This window comes from Danio aesculapii, chromosome 5, assembly GCF_903798145.1.
Source record: "Danio aesculapii chromosome 5, fDanAes4.1, whole genome shotgun sequence".
Lineage (NCBI taxonomy): Eukaryota > Metazoa > Chordata > Actinopteri > Cypriniformes > Danionidae > Danio > Danio aesculapii.
Genome location: NC_079439.1, coordinates 42397318 through 42423138, shown reverse-complemented (window position 1 = coordinate 42423138; position 25821 = coordinate 42397318). Strand labels below are relative to the sequence as shown.

Genomic DNA, 25821 nt, shown 5'->3' with positions numbered 1-25821 from the left:
TCATATTTCTTTATTCAAAGTTTTTTTATTTAAAATTCTTATCTCTGTGTCACGGTGGCGCAGTGGGTAGCACGATTACCTCACAGCAAGAAGGTCCCTGGTTCGAGCCTCGGCTGGGTCAGTTGGCATTTCTGTGCGGAGTTTGCATGTTCTACCCTTGTTGACGTGGGTTTCCTCCAGGTGCTCCGGTTTCCCCCACAATCCAAATACATACGATATAGGTGAATTGAATTAACTAAATTGGCCGTAGTGTATGTGTGTGAATGAAAGAGTGTACGGGTGTTTCCCAGTGATGGGTTGCAGCTGGAAGGGCATCCGTTGCATAAAACATGTGCTTGAAAAGTTAGTGGTTCATTCCGCTGTGGCGAACCCTGATTAATAAAGGGACTAAGCCGAAAAGAAAATGAATGAATTCTTATCTCAAAGCATTCTTAATAAAAAAAACATTATTAATAAAACTGTAATAACTCACGGTCTAAATGCACATGGTAAAATAGTACATTAAGCATTTCTGACAAAATTGTAGGAAATATTTTTGTTCCATCAAAACGTGTAATTATGATGACCATCCGACAAGCTAATCCAACAATGATAGTGCTTGAAAATGTCACTAAAATGCATTATTTGAACCTCACAATTTAATATCAATAGTCTCCCATTTAATAGTCTGGCTAAGGGCCTGTGAATTTGTTTAACAAAATTCTTTTATTTAACAAGGGAGCATTAATGCTGTTCTTTTTAATTATCAAATCATTAATGACAAATGAATATGTATCAGTTTCCTTAAACAATATTAAGCAGCACAGTCAACATTGACCTCACAAGTTTCTTGTAGGCGTTTCCTCTGAAATCAGTGGCTAAATAACATAAAAAAAAATAAAATCAGAAAATCAGTTCAAATAGTCCATCATTAATTAGCTAATAATGTTTATGGCAAGATCTAAAAAATGCAATGTAGAAATTGTTTTGTGTGATCCCATTATAGACTAAAAAATCTTATGAATCCGATGCTCTCAGGGGTAACGTCTAGATAGGATTCAGCTGCGGATACGCACATTGATATAGATAGCATCATTTTTGTGATGCTGTATAACAATAGTTAATATTTTTACAGTACTGTGAAGGTTGGGTTTAGGGTTGGGTGAGATTAGACTTTAATAAAGTATTATTTACTGGGTTATTTAATAAATAGCATAAATAATACTCGGTACAACTACTGTTTTTACATTACTGTGACGGTTTTGTTTAGGGTTGGAGACGCTAAAAATACAGTTATTGGGAAATTTAATAAATAATATAAATAATTCTCGTCAACTTCTCGTCAACAACCGCTCTCAGGCTGTTGTTTACCCTCACGTGACCGTATCTTAGCAACGTGATGCGTGGGAAGTTACACAGGACACATAAACGACAACTGCGTCGTTTCGTTTGTGCGAGACATTTGTGTTTGTACGATTAAAAGTATCGTTACACGTGTATTTGCGTATTACTCAATTAAGACAGTTTTAAACAAATCTTTGGCATAGGGGTGTTTCGATTGCACGGAGACTAGACTGGCTGACTGGCTCAGAGTCTGGCTTTTGCTTTTACAACTCATAATGTCAACAGAAAACGGAAAGTCTACACCGTCAAACAGGCCAGATTCAGAAGCTGATGACATAGAGGAGCCGAAAAGCACAGTAAATATTCAGATGAAGAAAGAATCACACGATGAAGATGAAGCAGCAGGAGAGGTTGAAAAAAGAAGTGAACCACCCAGTGAACAAGAGGATACTGCTGATTCACAAGTTTACACAGCCACATCATTGCCTACCATTCCCAAAGAGACCAGAAACAAAACTCACCCGCTGGTAAAGCAATCATCTGATAAATGTATCATTTTAAATACTTGCATTAATTAGCCCAAACAACTAATGTGGATTGTTATGTCCATATTAATGTATATTCAAAAACTATAAAAAATTCAGATATCACAATGACAAACATTGCTCAGTAGATTAGAATACCTAAAAAATATTAATTTGCTCCTAAAGTTAGAAGCATTGTTTACAAATGAATTTACCTGAGGTTTACATGGTCATTCTGTATTGTGAATATTTAAAGCTAATCAACAAGATACATACTATAATGTTTTAAAAATGAATATCTAAAGAAAAAAATAGGAAGAATCAATAAATTATGAATAATAATATGACAATGTGTGAATAATATGTAATGAAATAAAAATATTTTAAAACAAATAACGTTACTCTAATTACAAGTGCTCAATTTTTGGATAATGATTATATCCGTATTAACGTTACGTGTAATCAGTTCTTTTTCAGCAACAGTGACAACACGTCACATTCTATGCACAAAAGTGTAATAATATAATAATAAGTTTCTTAAGGAGCTTACTAAAGAAAGAAAAGTCTTGTAAATTAGCATTTTCAAACTGTCAAAAAGTAAATAAGTCACTTTAATGTTATATCTACTATTCAACTTATTCTGCAATGTGGAAGTAATCTATTTTCTTATATTGTTTTAGGACTTTCAGTTTATTAGCTTTGAGGGAAATGACTAGGAATAACAAACGAGAGTAAACATTCAAGCTACTTGATCTTCAATCAAGTGCATTTATGACTGTACATAAAAATCTAAATAACATAATAAGAAAATGTCAGTTTGGAACATCAAGAGGTGTTTTTTTATGGTTAAAAATCAATGGAAGTGAATAAGAAAAAGTTTTGAGTCAAAATAGTTCCAATGGCTGCACCCGCTTTCACATAGTCAATACTCTAGTTTCTTTTTTCAACCTGTATCTAAAACTTAGTCCTTCACACTTCCAGGTCCTTGATTGGGCTTATGGCATCAACTCAACCCTACCTGTTTTCAGCCTGCAGGATAAAGACCGGCTTGTCATCATCTATGCTTGTGCTCACGTTGCTGTCATTTATGATCACACTTCTAAATCTCAGTACCTGTTACAAGTAAGAGGCTTGTATTGTTTCAAACTTAAATGACTTACAAAATTAAATGTAATGCCTAACATCATATTGCAAACATGCTGATTTTGTGCTGCTTGGTGTCTACAGGGCCACTGCAGTCCAATCACATCTCTGTGTACAAGTGAAGACAGACGTTGGCTCGTGACTGCTGACATGGGCCAAGAGAGTCTTGTTATCATATGGGATGGTTATACAGGGTAAATCTGACCCCATATTTTATTCATTATGCTTTTGTAAATCTCCCCTCACAACTGACCATAAAGACTTGATGGTCTTATGCATTGTGCAAAACAGATTTTTTTCATATCCAAGTGAAATGGATTAATAATTATAAAAAAAATGAAGTACTAAACTTTTCACTTGTTGTTAGTCAGCTTTATATGTGCTGGTAGTGAACTGAGAGAAATGGGTAGAGTTTAAGCATACTAAATGAATCGAAAATTGAGAAATAGCGTATATACATGGACGAACTGTTCACCTGTTCACATCGTTTCACCTGTTCATTAACACAAATAATGAATTAGCCAGCTACATGGATATGTTACACATGGTCAAGATGATCTGATGAAGTTCAAACTAAGGATCTGAATTTGGAGGGCTGTGACCTAAGTGAAATTAGAAAGTGGCCTGGATGTTGGTACTAGATGTACAGGTCTAAGTATTTCAGAAAGTGCTGATATCTACTGGGGTTTTCACACAGAACCTAGATTTAGATACAGAGGATGGTCCAAAAAAAGAGAAAATGCCTTGTTGATGCTAGAGGTCAAAGTAGAAAGGTCAGACTGGTTTGAGCTTATAGAGAAGCAACAGTAACTAAGACAGCCTCTTGTTTCTAAAAGAAGAGCCTTTCTGAATACACAAAATGTCAAAGCTTGAATCAGATAGACTATAGCAGCAAAAGAGCACACACTCTTGTCAACCAAAAACAGAAAACTGAGGCTACAGTTTGCATGAATTCACCAAAACTAGAAAACAGAAGATTGATAAAAGATTACCTTAACAGTCTCGATATCTGTTGTGACATTCATATTTTCAGAAATTGACATAAACAGTATGACCATGCATTGGATCAGCTGTACGGCTGCTGATGGAGCAATGATGTGAGAAAAACCTTCTTACCACATCTTAATTGATTATTGCTGTTGACCATGTCTAGTCCTTTATGACCATAGTGTGAAGGCTACTTCCAGCAGGAAAACGCAAAACTCCAATCATCTCTGGTTTCTCGAACATGACATTGAGCCCATTACACTGAAATATCCTCCACATTCTCCAGATCTCAGTACAATAGAGCACCTTTGGGATGGGTTGGAATGTGAAATTTGCTATATGGATGTGTAGTCAACAATGGTGCAGCAACTGTGTGATACTGTAATGTTTATATAGAGTAAAATTTCTGAGGAATGCATCTAAAAACTTGATGACATGATGAATTAAGGCAGTTTTAATGGCAAATTGGCTTTTACCATGGAATTAGCAAAGTGTACATGATAAATTGCCAAATAAGTATACATAACAAACATTCACAATGTACAGGGTAAAAAATAATTTCATTGCATCTTGTAGGATTCCTGTGAAGACATTGTTTGATTGTCATCCAGAGGGTGGAGTTGCTGCCTTGGCACTGTCAAAAGATTCAAAATATCTTGTGACTGTTGGTGCTGGACCAGTACAGGTCTGGTTTGCTTCTATATCATATTTTTACATACCCTATAAATGGATAAAATGAAATGTTCTTAAACGATTAGTTCAGTGTAGAAAATTATGTTAATTATTACTCACTCTCATGTTGTTACAATCCCAGAAGATATTTTATATGAAAACTCCCTCACCCTCCATATGCAGCAATGGTCCCTAGATGTTCAAAAAGGAACTAAAAACATACATTACATGACCAAAAACATTGGCAAAACCCTCCTTGTCACTCCAGTAGTTTAACTTTAATCATACTAAGTCACTTTTGTGTGGCAAAAAAATTGTAAATTCTACTTTGTTTGCTTATATCTTATCTCCTGCATCAGGTCAGGATGCGCATGTACTATGGACAGAACAATGTATTGCCATTGAAGTTAGCAGCGCAACACTCAAGCAACATGTTGCCTGTAGTAAACGGCACCCTAATCTGATGAGGATGACATTGGTGAACAAAGTTGTTTTTAGAGTTTATATGACACACAAAAGAGTTCTTGGAGTTTCTTATGATTACAGTTGAACCACTAAGTCACATGGAAGGTTTTGATAAGGATTTTGGTTCCTTTTGTGGACTTTCAATGCCACAGGACCATTGCTGTCTTTAGAGGATGAGATAGATCTCAGATTTCATAAAAATATCTTAATTTGTGAAGGACTAAAGAGCTTGAAATTATTAGGATGAGTAATTAATAACATCATTTTTTATTTTTTGAGTGACATTAAAGATATTAAATCACAGACTAATATAACTGGCAACAAATACACTTTGTTTCTATATCAGCGAGTGTGTATTTGGAACTGGACAGATGAAAGCGAAAAGCCAGCATGTCAAATTGACCTCAACCCAAAATACGGTTGCCAGGTATGCTGTAAAAGTATGAATACTGGTTATCAATCAAAATTTGATGTATCCATCATCAAATAAACTCTCAATGTTTTCCCAGAAACAAATACTTTTCAATACCTCTGACAGCACACAGCTGGTCAGCAACAGCAGCTCTCAGGTTCTCTTCTACAACTGGGTATGGATTATTTATCTGTCTATGTCTATCTGTCTTACTGATTTACAGTTGTAGTTGTATTTGCTTATAACAAGGAATTCTGTTATCAGGAAAGGGGACATCTGCAATACTCTGCACCTGAAGTTACTGATAAGGTTGGCAGAAAACACTTTTATCAGGATTAACTTTTTGTGTTGATGCTGTGATAGTATTCTGCTCTGCTTTTAGCATTGACTTCTTGCAAATCTCTCCCCATCCAGACCTTCAATGCAGTGATAGGTTCTCTGAGCCAGTCCGTCTTCCACTACGATGGCGTGCAGGCTTTTACAGCCACCTCAGATGGGAATATAATTCTCTGGGACAAGCAAACGGAGTCTGTCTCTCGTCAACCCATAGTGAGGAATGCCAATAAAACTAGTTTCTCTGCAGAAGGAAGCAATCACTGTATTGACTCTGATTGACAGGTATATACAGTATAACACATAGAGACAGTATATAGTGTGATCAGTATATATAAATCCTGATAATCTAATGGTACAATATTGCCTTTTTTACATTTGTTTTCTGTCAAGTTTTATAGTAACAGGCGATGTGAATGGACACATCAAATTCTACGATGGAAATCTCAAGCTTGTCAACTTGTACAATGAGCTTTAGCTTGGATCCCATCAGATCCATCTCCTTTTCTAAAGAAAGGCCCTCCAATAGCAGCCTGGAATATCCAAAGACTGCACGCTGGATGCCAAGCCATTTGTCATGAGGTGAGTGTGAGGGACTCTGAAAGATCTTAGATATATTATGGCAAATGTGTCATAAGAAAATAGTATTTTAAAAAGCGAATATTTTATGTGTAGAGTTAAGAATGTATACGAATGACTGTTTTGATATTTAGAAAGAAACATTCTTTCACTGAATTTAGTTTGTCTAAAGATGTTTCCAACATGTTTTTGAGACATACCTCAGGAGTAAGTGTGAAGTACATTTCAAGCCATCAGTTATAATCTAAACTGCTAATAAGAGTGCAGTACATAGACTGGATGTACCCATCCTTAAAACAAAGTACATCTATATATTAAATCTTAGTCAGAGTTGTATTGCTGTATTGTAATTTACTCACCCCCATGTTGTTCCAAACCTCTTTGACTTTCAATTGGCGAATAGAAAAATTTTATTTTGAAGAATGTTGGTAACCACCAGTTTTAGTGAACGTTGACCACCATTTGTTAAGAAAGAAAAAGTATCCAACACAAAAATACATGGATACAGTATACTAGTTTGGAATGAGGGTGAGAAAATTATTATTTCCTTTTAAAGTATTTCTCTTATGCCTTTGCATCTTTTTATATCACCCTTTTTATACTTTCTTCAGGCAGGGATAAAGAGGTGTCATTATTCAACTCTACAGGGCAATAAAACTCTTTCTCTCCTTCTATTTACAGAAATGTTGTCCTCTCTACAACTCATGCAACTGTAGTACATGTAAACACACAGACAAATGTTCCTAAGAGCCTTCTGCGGGAACATGCAGAACCTCTGCAAGCAGTTGCCTGCCATCCTAAACAACCATTGGTAGCTATGGGCAGCCACAGCGGCACCATTAAGGTATGGGATTATGAGCATAAAGAGGCCGTCTGCAGCAGAGTCTTCCTGTCCCACAAACAGATCCAGTGCATTACCTATGATCCACAAGGTGAACATTTCATTGTTGTATTAACATATTTTAGATGTCAGTTTATAATTTTTAGGTTTATTAACATATTTTAGATGTCATTTGTTTGCTGTTAATTTGCCCTTCCTCCGTCCATCCAAGATGTAGTTGACTTTTTTAATCAGTGGAACAATAAATTACACTTTAGCTAAAACTGTTGTCCTTGGTGATTTATAACATGCAAGTCCATTAACTTAAAAAAAACATCAACAGGCAAACAAAAATTACAGAGTTCCTATTAAATGAGATGATTGGTCTGTGTGAGGATTATGTGAAGGGAAGCTGACAACAGAGGTGCGGATCCAAATGCAGGGTTTATTAGGAGAATGGCCAGGCAAGCAACAGTCAACACAGGAACAAACAGATGTACAAGGGCAATCCAGAGTCGTGGTCAATACACAGGCGAATGGTCAGTAGAGGCAGGAAGCAGACAACGTAAACAAACAAACAAGGTGAGGGTCAAAACACGGCAAAGCAAGGCAAGAGAAACACGTCGTAATGTTCACAGTTACAGAAAACAAGACTCAGCATCTTGTGTGTGTGTGTCTGTGCTGCTTTAAAATTCTAGTGTAATCAGTTCTGAACAACTTCAGCTGTTTGTGTTAGTGGAAGTGGAAACTGGAACAGGTGTGAGTGTGTGGTGCATGACAGGATTTATAGTCCATATGGTGACAGAATTGTAGTCCTAAGTGAAAGTGAATTGATTCCTAGGGATCTACAAGCCTGGATTGCTGGTGATTGTGACAGAACCCACCCTCTAGTAGTGGATTCTCAGATGCTCCAAACAGGCCAGGAGGGAGGTGGAGCGGAGGTAGGAACAGGAGAAGAGATGGAGGGCCAGGTCTGTGCAGCGGAAAACCGGAACAGTTGTGAGTGTGTGGTGCATGACAGGATTTGTAGTCCATATGGTGACAGATTTGTAGAGTGAAAGTGAATGCTTCCCAGCAATCTTGCTGATGATTCTGACAGTAAGACACTGAACATTATTAAGAGCATGGGTAGTAGTTTAGTTTTGTCTGTGGTTTTGATGCTTAAAGTGTTGGTAGATGTTGCCTTTCATTTTTATGAATCACCAAGTTTAAAATAAAATCTTCCTTAATCTTTCTTTGAAAAGAAAAAGTCACCTGCATCTTGGAAGATCTTTTTGGGTCAATTATCTATCATTTCATGTTACCTGATTAAAAACATGTTTTACACTAGTAAATGTTTGAATGAAAGAGATCTTCAAATGTGTTTAAAGATATATGCATGTTTGTAAATTTGGCCTGTTCTAGGTTTTTACCTGGCAGTTGGTTTTGCTAGCGGGGCTTTGCAGATTGTTGATGCCTGTACACTTTACAATGATGGTAAAGAATGTTTACAGTTCACTCAGGACAGCATTCTCATCTAACCTTCTCTCAGGACTCACGCTATCTGGCTGCTGCGGTTAGTGAGAGTTGCTTTTTTTATTTAGTTAATTTGTACAGCACGTTTCAGCATAAATGTTTTGTGAACTGGTCACATTGTGAAATAATTTGAAATGAAGGAACTCAAATGTGACAGTTTGGGGTGAAGAAAGTAATCGATTTAAGTGAAGAAAGTAGTCGATTAAAAATAACAAACAAATAAACAATGTGAACGCAGTGGGTGTGTGTCCTGAATGAATTATTGGACTTTTAGGTCTTCTAGATATGAAATAAAAAGACAATCAATGTAAGTGTAGATCAGACTGCATGTAAAAATGAAGTGCTATACAACTTCAGCTTACTCTCTTCTTTATCAGGGCTTATTACTGCAAAATCTGCTCCTGTCGATCTGGACAAAGTGTTATATGTGTGTTTTAAACTCATGCACACGAAATACACACATTCAAGCATACACATATCTTGAAAATGCACTACTTTGTTCAAAAATTTGATAAACTGTTTAAACAAATAAAAATATTTGAAGTATTTTTGATATATTTTGTGGTGATAAAATATGAACACATGAAGATAGAATAAAAAAAAATGTTTTTGTTTAAATGCTGAGGCTTGCGTCTTTATTAAAATATAATATATGGTCATATTCATAGTAGAAAGCATTTATAGGGGCATCAAATTTAGATAAAATCATCAAAAATTCTGAAACTTTTTAATAAAACACTGGCTAGAAAAGATTTTTTTTTTTTAAAAATTGAGAACAACGACAGAGTTCCAGATTTCAGGAGCAATTTTTAAAAAATATTTCCTATTTGTAATTCTCTTATTCCAGGACACAGGAAAAAGCTGTGACGTTGTTATGTCTATGTGAAGAGGGGACTCAGGAGATATGGAAAGTACCAGGGCAGACACCACTCACATTATAAACCCATCCAGGACCTGCTGTTTGGAGTAGATTTAGATAGCAATCAGCCTCGACTGCTCTCTCTTGGCATGGATCGCAGGCTGGTGAGTACATGTGTTTCTATATTATTCATTTACATTTATTCATTTAGCAGATGCTTTTATCCAAAGTGACTTACAAATGAGGATAAAAGGAGCAGCAATATATAGATGCCATGACTAAATCTAAGTTAGTTCAGCAGTTTGTTATTCGGTTTGACTTGCTGAACTGTGTTAGACTAATAGTATCTATCTTGTCTGCTCTGAACAGGTGGAGTATGATCTGCAGAGCAGTGGTGAAAACGAGTTGTTGATTTTGAGTTGCGATCGGATCGAGCAGAGCGCTTTGCCCACATGCATGGTGTGGTATCCTCCTCTGACGCCCGAAAACTTTCTTCTTACAGCCTCCAACCTTTATAAGATGAAGCTCTTCAATGCGACCTCTAAAATGTGCAGGTTTGTAGTTTATAACAAACAGCAATCTGGCTGATTCAATTATTAGATATTAAAATTAACCAAAAGCCAAAAAGTTCTCTTTAAATGTGATTTTTATAGAAGGAAAAATTTATAGAAATTGTTACACAAGCCTAAAATTGGATAATAGAATGGGATTTCAAGGACATTTTATTAAAATGGCCTCCTTTTGATGCAAAAGGGTAATCAGTTAATTCCCTTAAGATAAGCATCTCTGTTATGACTATGGACAAAGGAACTGAAGATTCATCTAAAGTGTGTTTGTCTTCCTCCTTAAAAGAGGGGAAATGACTTCACTGGTAGTGATGACTCAATGTTTACTCAAAGATCAGTGGATTCTCACATCACTGGAAGGCCATTTATGGTGTTTACGTACAGTTGTAATATTTATTATCCAATTATGTGTCACTTTGAAGTATCCTTTGAAGGCAGCCTGGTGCTCAACCAATAAGATTCGAGAACACAAACTAAATGATGTACCATACAATAGTAGACTATTCACAAGTGTTTGTACATTTCAACGAGCATGACTGAATGTTTAAAGTTTTTTTCCACTTCTTTATGCTGTTTAAAGGATAGTCCACTCAAAAATACATATCTTTTATCATTTACTTACTCTCATGCCAGTGCAGATGTATATAACTTCATGAACACATACAACCTTTTTTTAGAAAAATAATCCAGTAATAACCGAGATGAGAATCTTCATTTCTGAAAGGAGGAACTGTTCACAGATTCCCATTAGATGTAGAGAACTAGAGATTCATTCTTAAATTTTGAAAAAAACTGATCTTAGACAATCTGCTGCACAGAAAAACACTCTCTGCGCCCTCTTATGGCTCTCCAGTGAAAAAGATGGTCATCCTACCTGCATCCAAAGATGGCGACTGTAATTCCCGCTACATGGCTTATATAACAGAAGATAAGGTATAACGATTTCCAGGCATTATTAACAAACTGTCCATTTCATAATCATGTTTCTGTTTTAAACTTATATAACCTGATCTCTAGTCTTGGTACTGATCAATTTGTGTTACCATCAGGTATTGTGCAACATTTACTACGATTTAATGATTTGAGTTTCTCTTTTAACTTCTGGTTTCTCTCCTCGTAGGTTGGCATTCAGATTCTGCCTCTGGATGGAAATCCTCACAAGTCCTTTGTAATGATCTGTCACTCAACAGGTGTCTCCACTCTTGCTTGCTCATATGACGGTAGATATGTTTTCACTGCTGGAAGAAAAGACTGCACTGTCTTTTCATGGGAGCTCAATTTGCTGTGAGTTTGGATAGCATATGTCTCATACAAAAATCAATTAACCACTCAAATGAAGTAACCATTGCAATAATTAAGCTGCAGTCATACTGGATTTTCTCCCCATAGACTTCCAATCATAGGTACGTGAATACATCAGACCAGAAACGCAAGCTTGTGCGACAAGTTTCGCAGTTCGCTGCATTGCAAAGTTCAAGTTTGGTGAACTCTGATCTGCGAAATCACATCACTTGACTGCGTGAGACGAATCGAGGCTCAAAATATGACCTCTCTGGACAGAATTTTTTAATATAAAGCAATCGCTTGCTTTTTTAAATGTCTGATCATCTTGTTTAATCCCTCCCCTTATTCTATCAAACTCTAGTGTGACCGCGGCATATTGTGCATGAACTTGAACTTGTTTAGGATCATTTTGATACCTACTTAATTTGAACTACATATAACTATGTCTTATTTTTTTCATAATTCATGCAGATCATTGGAGGCATCTGCTGTTCTAGGAGGAAAAGGCATGTTGCCCTTCTATGATCTACTGGAGGGAGGAAGAGATGGTCTGCTATTTAAGGTCTGAGATCTCATACTGTAATGTTTTTTTTTTATTATCCTATTTTCAATATGTACATACATATTTTAGCAGTGGTATTTGAAGTTTAGGCGTTTTAACCATAATTGATATTGGTCCACTGCATTTTACCTAATACATGAGTGAAAAGTGAGCGCACACACAAAAATAGACCCTGTGAGCACACAACCAGGGGTGCGTTTCCCAAACAACAACGTAACTCGTGGTTGAATTACTATAGTACGATGCATCGTTTGGGAAAAGAACGATGTAGTGAGGAGTGTTTCCCAAAACCCATAGTTTCTCTTGTCGCAGATCCATTGTTTAAACCATGTTAGTTATAACATAAAACACCCAAAATGATGCCCTAAACGCGGTGGAGTAACAACTTCTTTAGAGAACAACCCCATAATTTCTTTGTGCAAATTATATTGTTTTACATGCACACGCATTTTAAAAAAAATCCAATAGGCTATTAGTTTTGATAAAAACATGCACTCACTTTCCATATTAATAGAAATATATGTAAATGGCATATATAGGGTCTATGTTTTCTTTACAAATATTATAAATAATATTCCATAGTCTATTCTAAATTAACATAAAATCACTTATAAAGGCTAACACGTATTCAAATATCATAAATAAATAAATAAATAAATGAAGCTATTTATTAAAAAATGAAATTTCATATTTATAATTTATTCGGAAATGAAAAAATTATACTTTAATAATACTATTAATGATGGCGATTATTATAAAGTAGGATATTGTTTTTTTTTTTTTTTTGAAAAGTCTACTTTTACCATTTGACTTGCAAATAACTGCAGAAATGTTCTAACCAACAGGCCCATGTCATATACAGTACAGATACTTAATGAATAAGCTATCACAAATTTAAACGATTAAAGTATGCTTTGTTTTTTGTTTTCACAAGCTTTGGAGACGTAACAAATTCTGCTTTTAAATAATTGGTCACCTATAGCTTTCGTCATGAGATACGGCTGTGTTCAAAATGACATCAGTGTTTTCTAAGTGCACTGCGAAGGGAGCACAATTATCAACATGAAGATCTCTAAAACTGAACTTTAAAAATGCTTTAAAAAACAAATAACACCTAAGAGAGTGTTGCTTTAAAAAAATCATTTCAGGTTTAAATGTTAGAATGTTCTAAATGAATAGGGGATAGGAGGGATAACTGGGAATAGCACACAGCCAGGAACAATGTTTCTAACTACAGCTCCAGAGGTGTAGTTGCAAAGATAGATGTTTGCGAATGTTCGTTGGACTGATGGATTTGGGAAATTCCAAATCAATTAACTATGTTTGTAACGGCACAACTTGTGACATTAGTTGGCAAACAATGGTTTTCAGAAACGCATCCCAGAGCAGTGGGCAGACATTGCTTTCACAATTGCAATTATGGTACGGTGCCTTGTGCAATGGCAGCTCAGCTGGGTATAAAAGACCCACTTCCTCACCTTAATTTTTGCTGGTATTGAAAATCAAACCTGTAACATTTGATTAAGTCAAACTCTCTATCCATTAGACCACAGCTGCCCATATAACATTTTTTAGATACTGACAAGAAATCCACCATGATGATGTGGTTACTATACAAATAGTATAAAGAAAGCAACATGAATCAAAGCAGATTGTCTGTGTCACAGGTAGACTCACTTACAAACGCACAGATAACAGGAATTGTCAAAAACAACACGCACTGGCACATCAAAACCACAACCATGACAAGGAGATGTGACATTACAATACCATACAAAGAACTAAACAAACTCAGAAGTATAAATACACAGAACATGATTGAACTGAATACATACAAGGGTGTGACACAGGTGGAACTAATGGACATACAGCAGGGAAACAGAATGAGGCTGCGGTCACACTGGGCTTTTCCTCCCATAGACTTCCATTCATACGCACGCAAATGCGTCAGAGCGGAAACACAGGGTCATGCGTTAAGTTTTGCAGTTCGCTGCGGTGCAAAGTTCAAGCTTGGTGAACTCTGACCTGCGAAATCGCATCAGTTGACTGCGTGAGACCAATCGAGGATCAAAATAGGACCTCTCTGGATAGAAATTTAAAACATGGAGCAATCGCTGGCTTTTTTAATTGTCTAATCATCTTGTTTAATCTTGCCCCTTTTCGCAGCGCCATACGACAGAATTTCGCACCCACAAAGCCAGGTGTCACCGTAGCTTAAAGGAATCACATGACATAAACAGAAGCACATGGAACACAACACATGGAGAATCACATGACATAAACAATCACATGAACACAACACAGACACTGTGACACAATGTAACACACTACCCTAAAACAGTGCATTAAATAATTCAATTGTAACTTAAAGCACTCAAATGTACAATTGATTATTAAACTAGGGAACAGAATTATTTAAACAAAATCTCATGAAAATCAACATGAAGAGCCAATGAGGGTATTTTTGTGCATGTCAATTTATGATGAATTTCTTGAATGGCCGTTCTTACAAGAAATGACTGTTCTGTTAAAGCTTTGCCTGTATTTAGTAAGTGAAATGACGAATTTACTGTAATGTTTTAATTTTATACTGTGCTGTTTTACAATGCTCCCTCAACATATTACTAGGCCCAAATCTGTGCATTTGTTAAATAGTAAATATTTGTTCTTTAGGAGATGGAGGAATATTTTTACTACTGTCAGCTACAGGGTCAAAACCTTGACTCTATGGAAACCCGGCTTGTGTCCACACGCATCCCTCTTGTTGATGTGCCCTTCTTAATGCGAGCCCTTGGCTTCTATCCCACAGAGCAAGAGGTACAAGCACTGTTGCAGTCACCAGTTGACTCTACAATACAGGTCTGTCATCAACAGGTGGACTAGCACTCAATCTTTTGTCAACTCACTTTTTGTTTTGTTGAAGCTGGAAGACATGCAAAATGAGGTGAAGTTCAGCCGCTATGCTGAGACCAGAAATTATGTGACAGACATCGATCTGGAGGAGTTCATTAGGCTGTATGTCAACCACAGACCTGCCTCTGGCATTTCCAGGCAGGAGCTGTGCAATGCCTTCCAGGTGCTTGGAAAGCCAGACGAGGAGGGCAGGTATAATATTGACAGAGATGAACTGCTTGAGCTACTGCAGGCTAGAGGTAAGGATGTTTTTACATGTTTTTATTTTAAATTTTTAAAGATTTTAATTAACAGAGAAAGATTTTTGGTTACAGCATTTAAGAGGCTGTGCAATTTGGAACAAAATACACTTATATACACTACCTGACAAAAGTCGTGTCGTTGATCCCAGTTGTAAGTGCAGCAAATAATAACTTGACTTCTAGTTGATCATTTGGAAAAGTGGTTGATTTTGGTAGTGGTAGACTTTTTGTTAAATCATCTGTTGAACTGCATCCCAATCATCAAAATACTGCAGAAAACTTATTGGAACCCGCATGGACCCAAGATTCTCACAGACTTCAGTCAAGTTTGAAGAAAAAATCATGGTTTGGGATTACATTCAGTATGGGGTCGTGCGAGAGATCTGCAGAGTGGTTGGCAGCATCAACAGCCTGAGGTATCAAGACATTTGTGCCGCCCATTACATCACAAACCACAGGAGAGGGCAAATTCTTCAGCAGGATAGTGCTTTTTCTGAAAGCAAAGAAGCTCAAAGTGCTCCAGGATTGGCCAGCTCAGTCACCAGAGATGAACATTATTGAGCATGTCTGGGGTAAGATGAAGGAGGAGGCATTGAAGATGCAGTTGTCCAAGCTCATGGGAGTCATACACAATATTAACTCTTTTTCCACTGCACCATGACTTTATATTCTATACTGTACATTATTTCTGTTAAGTGACAAGTCTTTTGTCTAAGCAAAGTCAAACCTTACTGTCCTAATTAAATCATTAAAAATCAAGGCTTGATCATATTATATTTTGGTAAATTAAGTGTAATTTAAAGGCCTTTGCCTTTCATTATAGCCACTTCTGATACCAAATGATTAACAAGAAGTCAAGGTATTATTTGTTGTTCCTAAAACTTTGATAGGCGACAAGACTTTTTTCAGCTAATGCAAGTCTCAAAGGACAAGCATGACAACAGCATCTTCTTGTTGCATATCTAATGGTACCCTTCCTGTAGGATTTTTGTAATGATATACCATAGATCAGGGGTGCCCAAACTCGGTCCTGGAGGGCCGGTGTCCTGCAGAGTGTAGCTCCAACTTCCTTCAACATATCTGCCTGGAAGTTTCTAGTGTACCTAGAAAGAGATTGATTTTAATTGAAGAGAGTGTGTTTAATTGAAGTTGAAACTAAAATATGCAGAACACTGACCCTTCCAGGACCTAGTTTGGGCACCCCTGCCATAGATCAACCAATTTCATTAGAACGTTCTTAGAAAACACTTTTTTGTCTTATATTAAGACTTTTATATAATATAAAGAACATTTAAGAGTTTACGCAATGGATGTCACAAATGTATAAATGCTGCTATATTCTCAGTAAGAAAGTATAAGTAAGCTAAGTAAGTAAGAGTTTTTGATTTAAACATGTTGATAGTTCTGCTGCAGTGCATAGATTTAAAAAAAAAAAAAACAAGTGATTAATATTGTTAATTTCAGGCGAACATATGACTGAAGATGACTTGGCTGAATGCTTTACAACTCTTTTAGCTGCTAGTCCAGATGGAGGCAATTGCACAGGTAGGGATAACTCCTGAAAACCACTATACTCAGGGCCGAATTTGAGTAGATGTACAGTTGAGGTCAGAATTATTAGCCCCCCTTTGAATTATTATTTTTTTTTAATATTTCCCAAATTATGTTTAAAAGTGCAAGAAAATTTTCACAGTATGTCTGATCATATTTTTTCTAAGTCTTATTTATTTTATTTCGGCTAGAATAAAAGCAGTTTTATTTTTTTATGAACCATTGTAAGGTAAAAATTATTAGCCCCTTTTTTTTCCCGATAGTCTACAGAAAAAACCATCATTATACAATAACTTGACTAATTACCCTAACCTGCCTAGTTAACCTAATTAACCAAGTTAAGCCTTTAAATGTCACTTTAAGCTGTATAGAAGTGTCTTGAAAAATATCTAGTCAAATATTATTTACTGTCATCATGGCAAAGATAAATTAAATCAGTTATTAGAAATAAGTTATTAAAACTATTATGTTTAGAAATGTGTTGAGAAAATCTTTCCGTTAAACGGAAATTGAGGAAAAAAATAAAAAGGGGGGCTAATAATTCAGGGGGCTAATAATTCTGACTTCCACTGTAGATTTGGGTGGATTTCCAAACTCTCTATAAGATAACAAGAGTATAAAACAAAGTGTGTAGTACTACACTGTGTAGCATTACTGAAAAACCATGATAGTAACCTTTTTCTCCACACCGAAATCTCAATTTGCTGAAAGTGATTTGTTTTGTGTATTATTAAAATACGATAAATAAAATAAATTATTAAAATTATGAAGTCAGAAAGTTACTTCTTGACTTTCTCAGTTTGTGTGAATTAGGCATGGAATGATAACCTGTTTCAAGGCTTACAGCGGTTTGTAAAAGTCAAGGTTTTAATACTGCTAAAATGTTCTATTATACCGTTCCCAAGGTTTTTATAATGTATTTTTATGTGCTGTAAAGAAATGAGTGTTTTTGAAACTAATGAAGAGAGCAGAAGTCAATGCTTTATTTTAACTATTTAGCCTGACATGTTTACTGCTCCAAAACATTGCAAATGTTTCTTAAAATAAAATAAATTGTGTTCAATGGGGATCTTTTTACCCAGGCTGTTAAAGAAACACATTCAGACTTTCAGAAAGCAGTTACTTTGCTAATGTTACAGAATAGCAAAGTTCTAATCATTGTAATGCTGTGTTATAAATAAGTACTATAAAATAATTTTTGGTATATTGCAACATAAAGGAACAGTAAGGACTTTTTATGACCCTGAAATCGAAGAGGATGGTTGTGCTATTTGACAGTTGTTTGCATTTCTTCTCAGTGATCTATGGCTCTGTGTTGTAGCTGATCTGAACGCGTGTGAAAATACCACATTTAATAATGTTTGTAATTCTAACTCACCTCATAACCTCAGTCAATTGTTTTAAAATAAATTGTTCTATGAGACGATTCCACAGTTATGCGTTTATTATTTTTGCAATTAAATCCTCTCCTTTTTTGATTTTCAGTGTATTTTCTTTGTGCTGTAGTTGTAGATTATGCATGAGAGCACCTTCTGGCCTTCGTCAGAGATATACAGATCATAGAGACGTGTTTGCCTGACAAGATGTGCATGAGAATTGCAGCTTTTGCCTAATTAATCATGATCTCAATTTCATTTCAAATAATCTCACTTTTGCCTACATGACACTGATGGCTGTTAAATATTTGACATGCTCAATATCTGGACTGGTGATTCAAAATCATGCCGTGTAGATGAATTCTGACTAAAAAACACATAAGTGATATGTTTCCCACTACATGTTTTCTATTAAACCAAACCAAGGGTGATCAAGGGTGTTTGAAATAACTAGCATGGCAACACAGGACACAGTCCTTGTCAATAAAATCGACAATTTCTTTGGACTTGATTATTCTTTGAAGAGTTTACTTAAAAACACTGTGAAAAAGCGACACAGGCACTCAGTGGTTAGCACTGTCGCCTAACAGCAAGAAGGTCGCTAGTTCGAGTCCTGGCTGGGTCAGTTGACTTTTCTGTATGGAGTTTGCATGTTCCCTCCATGTTCACGTGGGTTTCCTCCAGGTGCGCTGGTTTCCTGCATACTTCAAAGACATGCAGTATAAGTGAATTGAATAAACTAAATTGGCCATAGTGTATGAGTGAATGAGAGTGTATGGGTGTTTCCTAGTACTGGGTTGCATCTGGAAGGACATCAGCTGTGTAAAACATATGCTGGGTAAGTGGGTGATTCATTCCGCTGTGATGACCCCAGGTTAATAAAGAGACTAAGCTGAAGGAAAATAAATGAATGAATGAATGGATGGATGAATGAATGAACACAAAATAAAATCGTACATGTTGTGCCTTTAAATTGTGGGTCAATTTTGGGATAAATCATCTGGATGTGAATCATGTGAATGTGCACATTAGTGTCATTAGTCTTTGCAGATGTTATATGTGATTGCATTATTAGCAATTTAAAAGACTATTTGGCTAAAATGCATTATGATTTTCAAAATGTATCAATGTTTTAATCTCAACTACTCTCTTTCCCTATTCAGAGTCTCTGTTGGAAAGTGTGCTTCCAGCTGAAATCACCATGGACGCATTTGCCTCAGATATATTGGGCTTTTCTGTCGCCACCCAGGAGCTCCATCAAGAACACGGACAGGAGTCATAATATATTTAAATTTCCTTGCTTACGTTCATACGTTATCAATAAGTAATGTATTTAAAACAGATAGTCTGTTATTGTGTGGTTACCGAGCTGTTGTATTATATTTTAGCGTTTATTACGTTCGCAGAGAGAGAGATAAAATCATACGAAAATAAACCATCTCGTTTGTCAACATGCTGTCGATTGAAGTCTCCATTTTTTATAGATACATTTATAAAGCGTGTGTTGATGTCGTGGTGATAGTTTCGATTCGCTCGTCTAGCTCAGCAATCTGATAAAATATCGTTTTCTTTGCTCTGTTCGCCAACAAAGGAGCGAAACGCGTACCCGCATTGACCGTGTCTCTCATGCTTCGAGGGCATTTGGCTTCAGCGCAGGCGCACAAACCCCGCCTCTCTCCTGTGCTGTGTGCATTCGCATTGTGTCTAAACAGGCAGCGAGCAAAAAGATATTTTACCAACAGCAGTAATGTCGGGCAGGTCGGTTCGAGCGGAGACGCGGAGCAGGGCGAAAGATGACATCAAGCGGGTTATGGCTGCAATTGAAAAAGTGCGGAAATGGTAAGAGAGAGCGTCTATCGGTTAACGAACAGCACAGACAGCCTGTGGGGGAGGAGAGACACCGAGAAACAATGAAATGAAAGCGAAGAGAGCGTTTATTCCACTCCAATTTCACTCAGATGTGCCGTTTCTGCGATTCTGCGCGCGGCTGCTCCTTTGTCGGCTGTCTGAAAACATAGTTTGGGAAAATGTAGATCGCATTTTTTCTTCCATTAAATTTTTATGTGGGTTGAACCTAGAAGCCATTTCGTTGCAGTCACATGAAGGCTTTGCTGTTAGAGCCTGTAATGCCGGCTGAATAGTAACCGAACGGGCTGACATGAGGAAATTAGAGTGAACCGTCCGTACCGAACAGAAAGTGCCGGTGAACGGCCGTTTGACTCGTTCATCTCATGTTGAAAGTGAGAGAGTCGCGCTTTGAGCGGCGGCGCGTGAGGAGAGTTTGATCCACGCGCGGGGTTTTAAACTCAGCGCGGAGCCGCAGTTTCACGTACACTTTTTTTTACACTTCAAGAAACTGCTGGGGATTTCGTTGAAACTGAAGTTTAACTTGAACTAATGGGTTTTCAAACTCTACAAATTAATTGTTAGACTAACTATAATTACCAAAACAATATTTATACTATAAAAGTATACATTTTAAATAAGAAACAACCGTGTTTTTGTGGCAACCTGCGATTAAAAGTGCACACATCTGTAAGCTGGTGAACGGCACTATTATTAGTATTATTTATTTTTATGATAATAACAATTATCTTCTATTGATATCTATGATTTGTTCAATTGCATATTCAGGAAATGTATCTTGCCTAAATAAAGGCTCATCTGAGATTCCTTATGCCTATAAATGTAAGTGTTTTAGTGGTTTATCCTGTGTTAAACTCATTTGCCTGGCGTTTCCTTTGTCTTTGATATCTTACAATAACATGCATCTCCAGGGAGAAGAAATGGGTGACTGTTGGCGACACGTCACTGCGAATCTACAAGTGGGTACCAGTGACGGAGCCCAAGTCAGATGATGTAAGTGACATTTAATCGCCATAATGCACAGCCGTTGCAGATCTGATAACCTAATTATTATTGTCACATTATGGACCACATAACCAATAATTCATTTGAAAGTTGGAAAATATGGTAAGGTAAAAAATGCCACTAAATACTTTTTAAATGAGTAATTCTATCATTCGTTTTTTTTTTATTTAGTAAAGGTAAATTACTAGTGGCTTTCGTTGCGGGGGAAACAAAGAAATGTTTCAGTTGTAGCATCACACACCCCAGTATTATTGTGGTTAACTAAAATTAAATTAATATTTATTTGAAATTAAATAAGTGAACTCAAAATGATTTGTATTTAAAACTATATCTTTTACATTTTTATTTAGCGTTTCATTTTTTTTGCCTTGATTGCAAACCATGTTTACATTTATGCCACACAGAAGAACAAAAACAAGAAGAAAGGCAAAGATGACAAGTATGGCTCTGAGGTCACGACCCCTGAGAACAGCTCCTCTCCTGGAATGATGGATATGCATGGTAAAACTGTACACTTAACTCATCTCAAAATGTTTTACCTTTTCAAATTAGTATTACATCTAGTAGTCTGTAAAACAAATTATGGGAGATTTACAAATGGTGTTTTTTGTAATTCTTAAACAGTTGGTCTAATATGCATGACTAAGATTTTGCAGTGTTACCTTTATTTTTATTACATTACAAAACCATTATTATTATATTATTATTAATGATGGCAGCTTTGAATGTGCCATTTTTCCTCTTAACCAATAGAGGGGGTTGATGAAACATTTTTACACTATGAACTGGTTTGCTATTCTCATCCAGTCTGTAACTATCCATTAACAGTTACGAATGCATAGACATTTTTCGAGTATGAACATTTTTTGTTTCTGTTTTACACCTACAGATGACAACAGTAACCAGAGCTCGATTGCGGACTCTTCCCCATTGAAGCAGGAGACCAGCAACAACACTAGTCCAGCACCTGAGCCCATGGCCGCTTCTCAGAATGACAGCAGTGACTTGAAAAATGACCAGTATCCTTCCAAACAGCCTTCATCTGGTCTGGATCATAAGAGTGGTTTGTGCATTAAATCCTCTAGAGGCTGACTATCCACTTGTCTGTGTTTTTGGTTTGTTTGTTTTATGAAACCTTGTCATTATTTTCAGAACAAAACCACTGCTCATCGGAGTCTATAACAAGCAAAAGGGACAGCAAGTCACAGGGGGATTCAGAAAGCTTTTTAGACTCTTCCAAATCGGCCCAGGTACATGCATACAGCATCACTTGCATGCTTATACATAAATCAACAGTTTTAAAATGGTAAGATTTTAAAATATTTTAAAAAGACATCTATTATGCTCTATGAGGCCTTTGATCCCAAATACAGCAAAAGAGTTATGTTGTGAATTGTTATATTTCATTAATCATATTTCATTTAATAGAACAAAGTGAACTGTACTCCTTATTCTAAAGCTAGTGATGTGATGTTGTGAACCAAGGCTTCGAAGCAAGTATCAAAAAAAATATACATCTCGCAGTGAAGCAATGTACTGGACTTAAATTCATTTAGGCCATAATCACATGATCAGTGACGTCTGAAGCTTTATTTTCACCTATACCCACATGACTGCTTCGAATTTTGAATTTTCATCCTCGTGGGTTAGGAAAGTGTATAGCGAGAGACGAGGTGTCGATTACTTACATTTCTACTGCTTCAAAGCACTGCGCCGGCCCCACGCACCAACTAAAATATAATAGTAATTTATAGTAAAAGCTTTGAACCATATTAAAGTGTATTAGTGTATTATTTACAATTATTTTTAAAGAAGGCCACTGCATATTGTAGTATAGTGTGTAACTGAGGGCAGCTGGCGAGCGCATCACAAAAGCCTCACTCCCATAGCCTCCTCGGAGCATTCGCCTCCCGTGCAAGAATCACCGGTTCGATCCCTGCTAAGAACAAGTGTGTGGGTGTAGCACCGATTGAAATATGATAAACATAAATACTTTTGAATACCTTGGATTTTACTACAGTCATCTGTGGTGTAATGTAACATACTGTATATTAAAAAAACTACAGTAATTTATTTATATTACCATTTTTCTATTACTACATGAATGAGTTGGTCAGCTGTGAACGTTTGACATTTTTAAGTCTTAAGTGGAGTCTTAAAATGCTAATTTGTTGCTGAGATGCATTAATTGTCAACGTTGGGTATCAAGTTAAAACATTCAAAAATGTTTCCTTATATCACTTGTTGGTTGTATTTTGAATCAAATAAATGAAGCCTTGTTGAGCTGCAAAAATATTTACCATTCTAAAAATCTGTTAATATATGATAAAGAATGCAGTGGAAAATAACTTGCAAATCCTTGTTTGAGCCGTATCATTTTAGAATGTCATGTGAGACTCAAACTAGGGGGGCGTTCTCACTAGGTACAGTTGCTTGAATCGTGCCGTAGTGCGCTTGTCCCCCCTCCTCTCTCCCCCTACGACCTGCACTCACATTGCATTTTTTACTTTCAAAGCCAGAGCACGCTTTCGTCATTGATGATGCGACTGTTCAGTTTAACAGGAAGAGAAGCGTTCTCGCTTAGCACAGTGAAGATCGCTTTGGTTATAATCGTTTTGTATTCTTTTTAGTCATTTGCGATTGCAGTGACGCACAGTCAAATATTTTGCTGAACAGATCCACAAGTTTTGGTGCTCATTATCATAAAAGTCTTTGTGCTGCACGTATTAGGAGGTTTGGTGAAGGTGCAGCTGACATGCAGAGAGGGGTTTGCGTCTTAAATTATGACAGTTCGCGTTCATTAAAAAGTAAGAATGATTAATAAATCCATATGAAACAGTCCCTTAAAAGTGACGTCATGTCTTCAGTTTCGGGTCAGTTTGCACTCACACTACAAGTGTACTGAACCAAAGTCGAACCGCGTTCTGGCACTCCTCTTACAACCGGGCCAGGGCCAGTCAACTGAACCGCGCTTGGGCCTGATTCAGAGCACTCACACTTGTCAATCGAACCGGGAAACCCGCCTGGGCACGGTTCAGATAGCCTAGTGTGAGTCCACCCTAATAGGTTTTAGATAGAAATTGAAATAAACAGAAATCCTGTGTTTTTGTCCTCTAAAGCCTTTTTTGTTTGCTTGATTGAAGGAATTGGAAGATGGTGCCCCTCCAAGCAAAAAGGGAAAATCGACTCTTCCTCTGAAGAAAGTTAACTGTCCTGACAGCCGTCAAGCATTTGCGATCCCAGTCTCTTATCCCGAAACACACAACATAAAGGAGTTTCTTCTTCAGTTCTAGACTCTTCCCTACTACCATATGTTCACTTTAATCCAGAAAACCTGTCTCTTGCGGTCATTTTCAGTGTAGAGGGTATATTTGGATCGTTGTACGAGTAAAGGTAATGAATCAAGCTGTGAGATATTGTACTGACCCCAAAACGACTCTTGTTACCCTGCAATCGCTATGTGCTATTTCTTTTGCCAAGATCAGTATTGTCAATTGAAATGGCACTAGTACTGCCATAGTTTTTCCAAATTGGCACTGACATCAACTGCCATTTGCAATTTAAAAACGTATATATCACTCACCTTTTCTTGTTCACTCAGGAAGGTCAACACACTGTTTTTTTTTTGTTTCTAAATCACGCTGAAAATAACTGATCTCTGCTGCTGTAGTTTAGTGAGATTTCACCATAAGTAGCTAAATATGAAAAAATACTGCAAATGGTACTAGTCACAAGTTATTCAAGTTCTCCTGTGAAGACCATAGCTTGTAGAATAGGCCTTGCTTGGTTGAGTGTTTTTGTGTTACTGAGAAGAGGATTGTTTTTCTTTTCTTTTTTGACTGTCTACACATTTTTTCCAAAAGTGCCCACATTTTTGTTTCGTATATTATATATATATATAGAAAATATAATAATTTGCAAGTAAGCCGCAACTGTTCATTTAACAAATTTAAACTGTGCTTTCGAATCAAGCTTTGAAATGCTGGTTGCCATTTCAACAGCACTACAACCTTCCAGCTTTCACAAGGGATACAACAACTGCATAATTTTGATACATCAAATTCACAAATTACTGTTTCTTTTAGCAGCAACTGTACTGACTGCATGTGTCGTCGTCCAAGGAAACACGTGACAATGATTAGATTGTAACACAGGCAGGTTTTGGTAGACAGCTGTGCGAATACCTCATACTCAGTCCAGCAGTGCTGGAATGTAAACACTAAGTATGACTTTCTCAAAATTACTCTGTTACGTATGCTTGAAAAATAAAGTGTATATATTTATACGATTAAGTTTTTGCTACCCTTATGTTTTTGCCACAGTATTTCGCCAAACTATTGCCTTCTGTTGTTCAATCTCTGAAACCTTAGCGAAATGTATTCATTGGGACCATATTGTTTTGTTTTGTTTTTCCCAGTCTATAATAGAAATGTCTTGTACAGAAGTATGGTTGTGTCTAACCTATTTATTCCACATGTAGTTTATTGGTTTTCTAAAAAAACAAACAAAAAAACAAATAAAATAAATATTCCTTTCAATGTTGTCGCAAGTGCATTCTGTTGGCAAATATCAAACATGAAACACTTCACATTATCTGGTATTAAGACTAATAAATCATAACATGAAGACAAACAAAGAGATGTATAGTTTAAATGAAATAACACAGTATTGTCTGAATGTGCCAAAACACCACAAGGATTAATTGAAGAACCCTACCCTAAACAGATGCCCACAACCCTGTGAAAAGTGCTGTTGTGTTAGAACAACCAAAGTGGCCCACAGCAATACCTTAGATAATGCTAAAAATCAAAACATCATTCAGTT

General features: G+C 36.5%; 2 protein-coding genes across 2 annotated transcripts; both read left to right on the top strand.

Annotated features, from left to right (window-relative positions):
- Positions 1-1543: 1543 nt before the first annotated feature.
- On the top strand, positions 1544-19416 carry LOC130229434 (cilia- and flagella-associated protein 251-like). Its single transcript, XM_056458232.1, is given in 25 exon segments — positions 1544-1850; positions 2829-2969; positions 3075-3184; positions 4554-4662; positions 5461-5541; positions 5624-5701; positions 5776-5835; positions 5941-6084; positions 6086-6144; positions 6253-6331; positions 6333-6392; positions 6395-6441; positions 7120-7370; positions 8663-8767; positions 8770-8813; positions 9621-9642; positions 9645-9796; positions 10002-10186; positions 11017-11131; positions 11319-11482; positions 11954-12044; positions 14718-14861; positions 14968-15196; positions 16664-16744; positions 19290-19416. Coding segments are annotated over 25 exon segments (2922 nt in total). The 5' UTR covers positions 1544-1598; the 3' UTR covers positions 19409-19416.
- A 361-nt stretch (positions 19417-19777) lies between these two features.
- Positions 19778-24295, top strand: LOC130229436 (B-cell CLL/lymphoma 7 protein family member A-like). Its single transcript, XM_056458233.1, is given in 7 exon segments — positions 19778-19965; positions 20904-20985; positions 21402-21498; positions 21887-22060; positions 22150-22247; positions 24141-24177; positions 24180-24295. Coding segments are annotated over 7 exon segments (606 nt in total). The 5' UTR covers positions 19778-19873; the 3' UTR covers positions 24206-24295.
- Positions 24296-25821: the final 1526 nt, after the last annotated feature.